Source organism: Arachis hypogaea, chromosome 2 (assembly GCF_003086295.3).
Source record: "Arachis hypogaea cultivar Tifrunner chromosome 2, arahy.Tifrunner.gnm2.J5K5, whole genome shotgun sequence".
NCBI lineage: Eukaryota > Viridiplantae > Streptophyta > Magnoliopsida > Fabales > Fabaceae > Arachis > Arachis hypogaea.
In genome coordinates this window covers 3,718,162-3,729,301 of record NC_092037.1, presented here as the reverse complement: position 1 = coordinate 3,729,301, position 11,140 = coordinate 3,718,162, and the positions used below count along the sequence as shown (strand labels likewise).

Here is an 11,140-nt window from a genome sequence, read left to right as displayed (position 1 = left end):
GGGTTAGTAGTACTTGTCATGAACATAAGTGTCATTATGCCATCTTAGTTTTTTTTGGGGCTTGCTTGTGTTATTTTGGATCTGAAGTATGTTGCTTTGAATAGTTATGGATTATTATTTCATGTTATGATACATGTGTTTTTATTCAACTTCTGTTTATGACATCCTTTCTTAAATGCTTACCTATTTTCCATATAGCTTTCTCACATCACAACAATAATAACTAAGTCACAGAACAAGAATAACATAGCATCCATTAATTCATCTCAATTACAATGAGGAGAACATTACAAAGGAATAAAATGTCATTCTTAAACTCTTAAACTGTCCATTGTCTACCTACTTAGCCAAATAAAACATACTCAAAGCCAGATTTAACCCAATCAATATACAAATAAAAATCAGGAACAACTCAACCCTCTTCAGATGCTCCTTCATGTCATTCACCACAGATAGCACAATCATCATCCTATCAATTTTCTGGCCATCCCCACACTCCAGATTGATTCTACTTTTCTTTTTTTGTTCTGATTTGCCCACCATGTTACTATTCTCCGAAGAAACTTCTCCTTCCACACATTGCTGTTGTATTTCATCCAACCATTGAAAATACCCACAACGCATTTGTGTGTTCTAGCACGACACAAAAATTTCATGGATTAGAGGACGATTGAAAACTAAAACTAAATAATCAGAGACAACAAACCAAGGAAGATTGTATTATTTCGTCACGTATCCATCAACATTCTAAACTTACCTTCCACGTAGGGCAACGTAGAAACCATCTATCAGGGTTGCTACTTGTCTTCGACTTCAACGGAACCATTGGAAGGGGACAAAAACAGCAGCCGTCGTAGGTTTTACTCACAATTCCTGAACCACCATCCACGTCGAAGGCTTGAATTGATGACTGCTTTCTCACTGTTGCAGCTTTTCCACGAGCCATAGTTGCTTGCATCTTCCAATTTTGGATCCTGTACTACGAGTGAACGAAGATAGCAAAATTGAGTTTTAGGGCAAAATTAAATTGGGGCAAAAATTAAATTGAATTAGGTTAATTTCCAGGTAGGCTAATGATATTTTTAATTACAAATTCCAACTCAAATAAAACTTCTCTTGTCAGCAAAAATCGGTGTCCACGTAAGCATCATACTTACCGGAGCTATGGTCCGACAAGCACGAGGACACGCTTGGCAAATTTTTAAAACATTCACGCAATGTTCTGAAAACCGGACCAGACTGATTGATCAGACCAATTTAACTGCGAACCGGCAGTATTAACGATCCGGTCAGACATATAAAACTGATAATCAGAAAACCGATAAAAAACCTTGAACCAGACGAGAACCGGCCGGTCAGACCGAACCGGAACCCGCTCGGTTTACACAAAAAAGGGAAGCTCCTTCGTTTCTTTCTCCCGTTCTCCCTTTCTTTCTTTCTGTCAGAGAAATCACACAAATCCAACCACAAAACCACCGCCACAAGGAGTGGCATACTGCCGCCCTCTGTCGCACTCAAAGTTCGCCATCCGTCATCTAGCTTCCCTCTTGCTCCAAGTCTTCAACCCTGTTCGTTGTCACCGATCGCGGTTGCTTCTTCGAGCTCGGCGTCCGTCGTCTTTACGCTCAACACGCTTCCGTCGCCGTTTGTTTGCCGTTCACGTTCGCGTCTTCGTTCGCGTTCTTCGCCGTTCGCGTTCGCTCGGCGTTCACCGTTCGCGTTCACTCGCTGTTCACCGTTCGAGTTCGCGGTCGTCTGTAAGCCACTTTGCTCTGCTTCAAACTCTGCGACCAACCCGCGCGCTCCACTCAGCCGTCGAACTGCTCTCTGTTGTCCCCGCCGTGAGTTCCCTAAACCCGCCACCAGACAATACACTCACACAACACCAATACTCTTCTTCAAACTCTGCAACTTCTGATTTCTATTACAATAAGTAATTATTTGATTTGGTAGTGGTTTGGATTTTTTTATAGACTAAATTAAAGTTACAATAGTTATGTTCTCTTCTCTATCACATTGAAATTAAGCTTTGAATTCTCTTATTTCGTTTTAATTTTACCGCACTCAACATGTTTGATGAAATGCTTTAACCATATTTCTGGTTGGTTTTATAATTTCTAGCTTTTAGAAACTTAGTAAGTTGATTGCATGTGAAATTAGAATAATTGGATCATAGTAATTAGGGAATTTTAGCTGTACAAATAGCATTTTTGCAGAAAACATATTAGCATGATGATTCCACTTGCATTAGTGTTCTTCTGGTAAATTTTTTAACTGTTATTGTGAACTTGTTAATTTGCTAATTGTTCTTGTGTTCTTCTGTTACTTTTAATTTTTTTTGTTTTGTTGTGATTTTCTGTTCTTGAATTTGTTAAGTTTATAATTTGGTAAATTGTTGGGCTGCTGTTGTTTTAATTTGTCAAATTGTTAGGTTGCTGCGACTTAATTTGTTGGATTTTCTATTTAGGTCTTGTTCTTGTTTATTTGCTAAATTGTTGTTGTGTATTTATTGTTTATTTGCTGGATATTGGTGATCATTGTCTTTGAGATTATTTACTATGCAGGTTTAGTGTCATCACTGTTTTGGAATGTTTTATAATGTACTCATGTTTGTTGGTGTTTTGTAATTGCTGGTTGCAGGTTTAGTGTGATTATTGGTTAATGTTTTGTAATGTTTGGTGCTGAATGCTGATTGTTGAGTTCAGATATGGTTGTTTATTTTGACTTGGGTAAAGAGACTTATGGTCATTTTTTCCTGCCTTGTACCGATTCAGATGATTATTTTCAGAGGATGCGCACTTATTTATGTATTTTGAGAAACTGTCTTTCTGTGAGTTATGAGCATTTGGTGAAGCCTGTATTGTACCTATTCAAAGCTTAGTTTTACCAAATGGTCTTCAAAGCAACTCATCCAAAATGCTACTGCACAAATCCAAGTCTATTGTCTCTAAAAGCCTGTATGCACCTTCATTTGGTGAAGCCTTTCTAGCACTAGTCCACTACCAACTTTGTTATTAATAATGTTATCAAATTTATTTATCCGAGTACTATGTTTATATTTTAGTTGGATTTATGATAATTCATTTGATATTCTTCCTATTTTTATCAGATATTTCTTTTAACATTTTGTGTACTGATGAGGAATTGTACTTGCTTGTTATCATGCTTTCATCTGGCAATTTGCATTTAATATAAAAAGGAAAATCCTAAGAGAATAATTCACCACTCCATTAGAAAAACTTCATACTACCTTATACCCTCAACTTAATACTTGCATATTTATAATTTATTTATTATTCTATTCTAAAATGATTTTTCCGGTTGAACCATCAGTTAGACCGGTTGGACCAGTAAACCAGTGAACTAGTAACTAAAACGGTTTGATGACCGGTCCGGTTCTCAGAACTTTGGTTATAATTGAATTATATCATACATTTGGAACTGGATTTGGAGGAAAGTTTAATTTCATTTCAGAATTAAGCACTGCAAACTGATAAGGTTTCTGTGATTTGATGCACTGCATTCAATTCTCTAGTTAACAAATATATATTTCTTTCATTTCAAGGGAGGAATCTTGTTTCCAAAGAAGTTATATGAATGGACAGATATGTGGTAAACGTGTCAATGTGGTATTGGTACTGGACTTTACAATCCTTTTGTTATACTAAATTATTTTCGAAGGTCTGCATATGATGTAAAGTATGAATATATACATGTTTTATTATTTATTTTGAAGTTATATGGTTGGTTAAGTTATCAAGAATGTCGTTGTGGACATTTTGTTCTTAATTTGGAATCCCTAACCTTAATAATAAGATCCCAAAAATGAAGTGAACTGATCCGCATGCATGAACCTCAATAAACTTCCATAAAATGGAATTTAATGAAACAAAACTCATCATTATTTTTGGTTGAGTTGATGACTTTATTTGTTTTCTTTATTAGATGGTTGAAATCTTAAATTACAGTATCTGAATCTCATTACTATACATGTATGGCTAATTTGATGTGACATGGCTAAAGTCTCATTAAGAAAGCATTAATTGATTTATTCGGTGTAAGGTTTTTCTATGTAAAATATTGATTTTGTGTAAAAACTGGTTTTTATTCTAAAACCAGTTTTCTTTTTATATAAAAACCGGTTATTTTTTTAAAACCAGTTTTTATTTTTATAACCGGTTAAAAATTGGTTTTTAAATTTCCTAACCAGTTAATAACCGGTTTTGTTATGTAAAACTGGTTTAGTTAATTAACCTAAACTAAATATTTGGTAAAGTTTAACCATAACCATGTACAGCCCTAAATATATGGGGGTTTTGAAATGGAAAAATGGGATTTGCACCTTGTTTTCTTTTTCTCTGGTGTGGAACAACTAATTTGTCTATATGCACATTGATGATCATGCTAGGCGCTTGAATTGAATTTTTGGTTGGTGGAGTTAACTCAGATTAGATTATATGATATGTTATGGCACTGCAATGCAAGGCTTCTGGGAAGGATTACTAATCATGCTGTCCTTTTAGCTGTTCTAATTTTATTAGCTCCACACCACCTTTTTTTTTTTGTCACTTATGTGTCCTTTTTTCTTTGTGTAGCATTTTGATTTGGCAGTGTTATTACTTATTAGGTTGAAGAATTGACTGGACAATTAGTGTGATCAAGGGAATGGGAAGGAAGGAATAAAGAAAGAAACGAAACAAACATTTCTTTCCCGTAGCCCGCAGCCACAGCATCCCCCGCAGCCCTGCTCGTTGTCATCGCCACTCTTCTCCACTGGGTATAGGCGTCGTGTGTGGAAGCTCTGTCATAGTCTCTTCTGTTCGAGCTCTCTTCTCTGTTCGCCTGTGTCGCCGTCTCCTCTGTCGTTGACGTCACTCCCCTTCCTCCTCACCGCCGGTAAGCACTGTGATAATATTGTGTAGTTTTGTTAATAATTTTTGCTGTGTCCCCTTTCTCCTCTGTGGCCCTCTCAATTTTGTGACTTCTACGGTATGCTTTGATTTCCCGTTCTCACATGCATTTCTGAATATTTTCATGATTTGGTTATAATAAATAAAAATAATTAAATTGGCAATTTCAGTACTTCTCTTTCCTGCCATCATTACTAGCACCATCCAAGCACCATTATTACACCTTTGCTTTTTGCATACAAGGTTCTACTACAGTCAACTTAATGATATGGTTTCTGCTGCATTTTATAATGATTTATTTCTCATATTGAAAGTTTAGTCCATATATTTTGTTTAAATTTGTGTTTTCTGCTAGAAGTTGTAAGATATAATTCTCAAGAGCTATTTGTACCTGCTTTAAGGAAATTTTCCTATCATTCTTAAAGGTTTATATGGGATATCTTTGTGGCATCAATGCATTTCCTTGCATCTGATATAAATTATTGTGTTTTGTTTGGAACAGGCATTGGGGTATCTTCAATTATTGTGTTTTAATTAAACCGGTTGAATCCCGGTTGAACTCTGGTCGAACCATTGAACCAGTGAACCAGTTATCTTACCGGTTCATTGACCGGTTCGGTTCGGTTCTCGCAACCTTGACACTAACACACACCCACCTTCAACCTGCACACTCTCACAGAGCTTCACCCAGACATTCACTCTCACCTCTCTACCTCACTTACCGCACGGTAACCGCCGACCACGTCAGCCAACGACGGCGGAGGTCGTCAAACGTCACTCTCTTCGCCGACTCCTGTGCCTTGACCCTGCACTGTCAAGTGTCTGCTCACTCGGTTCAGACCAAAACAGTAAAAAAAAAAATGCTCACTCGGGCACCGCCCAAACCCCGTAAACCAAAAACCTCATTCTCGCTTCCACCTCGAACATTTTCTTCCTGCACCCACTGTCCATCGCCACCCCAACCGGCAGCAGAAGAAGATGCTAATGCCGTAGCCAAACTCGTCGTCCAATCAGATCCCAAAACCCTCTCTGAAGCCCTAGCAAAGCCCACCTTCCAATGGTCCCCGCACCTTGTCGACAGGGTTTTGAAGCTTCTGTGGAACCACGGGCCCAAAGCCCTCCAATTCTTCAACGCCCTGTTCCGCCACCCGACCTACGTCCACTCTCCTTCTTCGTTTGACCACGCTGTTGACATCGCAGCACGCATGCGCGACTATCAGGCCGCATGGGCCCTTGTGGTTCGCATGCGCTCCCTCCGCATTGGGCCCACTTCCAAGACCCTTGCCATCCTAGCTGAGCGCTATGCCTCCGCTGGAAAAGCCCATCGGGCTGTTAATGTGTTCCTGTCCATGCACCACCACGGCTGCCGCCAGGTATCACTATGACATTGTAGCATAAATACCGACTAGTTACTAGTTACTCACGTGATAGTTACTTACTGGTTGTAGTTAGTTATAAGTTAGTTATGAGTTAGTTGGTGGCAGTTAAAGTAAGCTATGAGGATACGAAAGAATACTCAGATTCACAAGCTAGAGAGTAGAGTACAAAACTCAAGGACCTAGTTGGTTTGTGAAAACATTTTCTATTTTCAATATTTTGTGCTAAAAAAAAAAGCGAGAACTGAGAAAACTTCTTATTTTGTTTTTTTTTTTTAATTTTCGGTTTTCCTTTCACAAATCCCTGCAAATAGAAAACAATAGAAATAATATACAACTTGGAAACGCAAGCCAAGCATGCCCCATGTTTTCTCATTCTCTATTTCACACATACAATTCAAAGCTGTCTTGTTTCTATTAATTTTTGTTTGATCTCGGGAATTTAGTTTTTGATGATAAAACCAGGACCTTGCCTCTTTCAACACCATCCTTGACATTTTGTGCAAATCAAGGCGCGTGGAGATGGCTCATAACCTCTTCAAGACATTCAGGAGCAGGTTTAATTGTGACAGTGTCACCTATAACATAATCGCCAATGGTTGGTGCTTGATTAAGCGACCCCCTATGGCATTGCAGGTGTTTAAGGAGATGGTTGAGAGAGGCATCATGCCAACGCTGGTGACATATAACATAATCTTGAAAGGGTATTTTATGACTCGTCAATTGAATGAAGCTTGGGAGTTTTTCTTGGAGATGAAGAGGAGGAAGTGCGAGATTGATGTTGTTACATACACTACTATGATTTATGGGTTCGGGGTTGCGGGAGAGGTTAAGAAATCAAAGAGGATTTTTGATGAAATGGTTGGAGAAGGCGTTGTTCCAAATGTTGCTACTTATAATGCTTTGGTGCATGTTCTGTGCAAGAAGGATAATGTGGAGAATGCTGTCTTGGTTTTTGAAGAGATGGTGGTGAAGGGGTTTGTGCCAAATTCAGTTTCTTACAATGCTGTGATAAGAGGGTTTTGTCATGCTGGTGAGATGGAGAAGGCATTGCGGTTTATGGCTAGAATGGAGAAAGAGGGGTGTCAGCCAAATGTTCAAACGTATAATGTGGTGATTCGGTATTTATGTGATGCTGGGGATATTGAGAAGGGTTTGGAGTTGTTCGAGAAGATGGCGGATGGGTCATGCTTGCCGAATCTAGACACGTACAATGTTTTGGTTAGCGCAATGTTTGTTAGAAAGAAATCTGAGGATTTGATGGTGGCTGGAAAATTATTGTTAGAGATGATCAATAGAGGGTTTTTACCCCGGAAGTTTACTTTTAATCGTGTTCTAAATGGGCTTGTCCTAACCGGCAATCAAGATTTTGCAAGGGAGATTTTAAGTATGCAGAGCAGATGTGGTCGTCTTCCTCGTCAGTTGAAATTGTGAGGCCCTTAATGTTAGACTTGAGTTTGGAGAAACATTGAACTCAAAATTTGGACAATGTATTTTATGATCATGCCATAGAGAGCCTTCATCCACACAAGGTTCATTGATTTTGTTCTCCCTTCAGCTTCTGTTTATTGCATATAATTCAGGCTAAGGTGATATTGTCTATATTATGTTAAATCTATGTTAGTTCTACATACGCTGTTTTCTGTTTTTGGTTGTGGTATAGTGCCTGAATGGAAAAAGAAGGCTTGATTAATGCTGTAGCAAAATTGGAATCAATAACTTTTTGAAATTGATTCCCAAAACTCATCTTTTTTGTGACCTGGATTTGTCAATATTTAACTCCTTAATTCTTGCTAGTGGTTTTGTGTGTCATTGTTTCGTGAATACAGATAATCCTTCATCCATAATTTTTTATTCTTTTTCCGTTGTATGTTGATTCAACTTATATGTAGATACTATGATTTAGGAATGTAACCAAAACTAAGAATGAAACTATTATAAACAAGAGGTAGTATTATTCCGCCAAATTCTTTCTCTTTTAGCTTATACTATTGTTGATACATGAAAACAGGTCATGGAACATTTTGCATCAGAGAATATTGTGTATTTAGAGTTGAGAAGTACTCCTATGGTGATTAAACTTACGCTGACAAAACTGACCATGAAAAATTGAGTAAACTTACTCTGACAAAACTGACCATGAAAAATTGATTAAACTCTACTCTCTAGCTTGTGAATATGAGTATTCTTTCGTATCCTCATAGCTTATTTTACCAAATTTAATTCACTTTTCTCCTATTCGATGCCTTGAGGTGTTTACACCACACATCAAAATCTCGGCTGAAGCCATTATTCAATTAATATTCTTAGCCATTTGAAGTCTCATTGTTAAATGCAGGCATGGTTTCTTAGCGATCAAAGAATGACTAGAAGCCGGTCGTCCGAATTGAGGAGGTATACTGAAATGCAAAATGCACAGGCAGCACAAGGTAATCTATGTGCATGGTGCCTCAACATGGTGATGGTATTGACACTATGAAACAAGAAGCAGCAAATTTAACCGGGATTGATTATCGCTCGATGTATGAGCTTCCAAACCAGCAGCGATCATTCATGACTTCATCCAACTCCTCTTCATCTACCTTCAAGACACTTCAATTTGGTGATGCAGATAAAGTTTCATCTTCTGTGAGCATACTAAAAGACACACTGCAACGCAAGATAACCGAGAAGGAAGCCACAGATAAAAGCCTAAATGGAATCTTTTGTCCTCAAGAACCTGTTTTCCACAGAAAATTGGAGTCATCAGAAGCCAGTGAATGTTCACGCTATGTCCAATGGCCAAGTTGATCACGGAGTCCTGCAAATGCTCGAAGGATCGATGAACTTTGTTATGGATAGCTTTGCTAATCAGACAAACCAAATGTATTTAGGGACAGCTTCACAAGAACCTTCTCAAAGTGAATCCTCTGCTGCTGCACCTGTTGTCTCCTCTGGTTTAGATGCTTGTGAAGGTCCTAGCAATTAAAATCAAACTCTCGGCCAAAGCTCATGGAAACAAGTGGGAGCGAGTAAAAGTTCAAAGAATGCTCAAAATAAAGTCAAAGGTATAAGTTTTAACAATGATTATCCTAAATAACTTTTCATTTGACTTCCTTCATCATGTTCATTTTGTTTGATATTAAAAATAAACTAATTCAGTTCATTATGGAAGCTCTTTTATTTGAAAACTGATCCACCAAAAGAAGCGACTACATTGTACTAACTAGGAGTCCGCACAATTATTATGTCCAATTTATAATTTGCATTCAAATGCCATTTTATCTCGGAACTCAGAATAGAATATTTCTTGATTATTTGGTTTTCAATCAGTATAAAATATTTTTATATTATTTGTTTTTTTTTTTTAAAACAAATTTCCATCTTTTTCCCCATTAAACTACAATTGTGTTTTTGTGGACGTGCAGGTTTCAGAGAACAGATAATGGATAATCTCAAAGATGACCGAAAGGTATAGCCTACTCTCATTTCGTAACTTACTTCGGTAGAATTATGGTTTCAACAATAGTTACTATTTATATCATTTTTCCTTTAAATCTTGTTAAATTGTGCAGAGAAGTCTAGACAGATATGGATCTGTATCGTCAGCAGTCTCAGGTAGCCATTTATTTTTGGATTACCATGTTAATGACTACTTTTTTAGATTCTACTTTCTACAATATCATATGCATTTAGATAATTGTAAATCCATGGATCTTAATATAACAAAATATACTAGTTAGATGCTTGAGGTAATGTTAACGAATAAAGGTAGACGCATATTAAATATTGGAATTAAGATTTACCATGTGAAATTCTAACTTATGCTAAGACAGAGATTTTATGTCCAAATCACAACTCACAATTGCTTAATCATTTTGACATGATTATCTGGATCACATGATGGGAACTATAGGGAAAATGATGAAAAAATGATTGAGTTGAAATTATGGCTTTTTGTTTGAATCTCTCTTATCTCTCAAACTAAATGGTTGTGCAGAGGAAAAAGTAGACACTACAAAAAAGCGCAGGGTGAACGTTCAAGGAAGTATGTAGATCAATCCTTATAAACACATATAATGGAGTTTCTTCCTATCTCGTGTTGTATTCGATACCTGTTTCATTTGTAAAGCCATGTTCTTGTGATGCAGAATGGCTGAGGCAAAGGAAAGAAACTTAACACCATCAGTTAGTTCCCTCGGACATGCAAGCTGTCTTGAAGCGTTGCGAGACCCTTGAAAAGGAAGTCCGGTCGCTAAAATTTAATCTGTCCTTCATGAATAGGTAATCAAAGAAAAACAAAGTTTAGCACCTACTAAGATAGTAAGATGAAACATACATTATAGAATCACTTGAATTTTCATTCTTTATTTTCCTACTAACTGTTAAACTTAGTAAACAAATTGTATATACATGAATTGATATATTGATCATACCCTGCGATCAGGAAGGATTCTGAACAGACAAAACAGATAGAAGACCTTCTTCAGAGGCAGAACAAGAGTTGGCAGATGAAAAAGAGCACCTCCTAGAAGAGATTGAAAGAATGTTATCAGAAAATGGAAAAATCTGATGCTTTTGTATCTCACCATAGTTAAGTTATGGGGGACAGTTTAGGCCAACACCTGATAAATGGTGAATCTCTGAAATCTATTTGCGAAATATTCCGTAAATCTCATATTGATTTTGTAACTTGTAAAATCTAACTGTTATTTGAGATTTGAGAAGTGCAGATTAGGATATCATATTGCTAATGAATTTGGTGAACTAGAAAATGGATCTAATGTACTTATAAAGCTTAGCATGATTTAGGATTGTAAGAAATGTGCAAATTGTAGGCTATATAACAAGTGTTTGGCCTTCGGATTCCATCTA

At 37.2% G+C, this 11,140-nt stretch overlaps 1 protein-coding gene across 5 annotated transcripts; it reads left to right on the top strand.

The window, feature by feature from the left end:
- Nucleotides 1–1,409: 1,409 nt before the first annotated feature.
- On the top strand, nt 1,410–11,140 carry LOC112733603 (pentatricopeptide repeat-containing protein At1g74900, mitochondrial). 5 transcript variants are annotated; one of them, XM_025782631.3, is made up of 10 exons: nt 1,410–1,841; nt 4,596–4,896; nt 5,413–6,283; nt 6,752–7,818; nt 8,625–9,333; nt 9,694–9,737; nt 9,841–9,883; nt 10,266–10,313; nt 10,417–10,549; nt 10,713–11,140. In XM_025782631.3, the coding sequence occupies exons 3-4, from the start codon at nt 5,771–5,773 to the stop codon at nt 7,718–7,720; spliced, it is 1,482 nt and encodes a 493-aa protein (XP_025638416.1). In that variant the 5' UTR covers nt 1,410–1,841; nt 4,596–4,896; nt 5,413–5,770; the 3' UTR covers nt 7,721–7,818; nt 8,625–9,333; nt 9,694–9,737; nt 9,841–9,883; nt 10,266–10,313; nt 10,417–10,549; nt 10,713–11,140. The 5 variants fall into 5 exon arrangements, with proteins under 5 accessions (XP_025638416.1, XP_025638438.1, XP_025638407.1 ...); XM_025782653.2 differs by having other exon boundaries at nt 1,417–1,841; nt 4,628–4,896; nt 10,717–11,140; XM_025782622.2 differs by having other exon boundaries at nt 1,417–1,841; nt 4,628–4,896.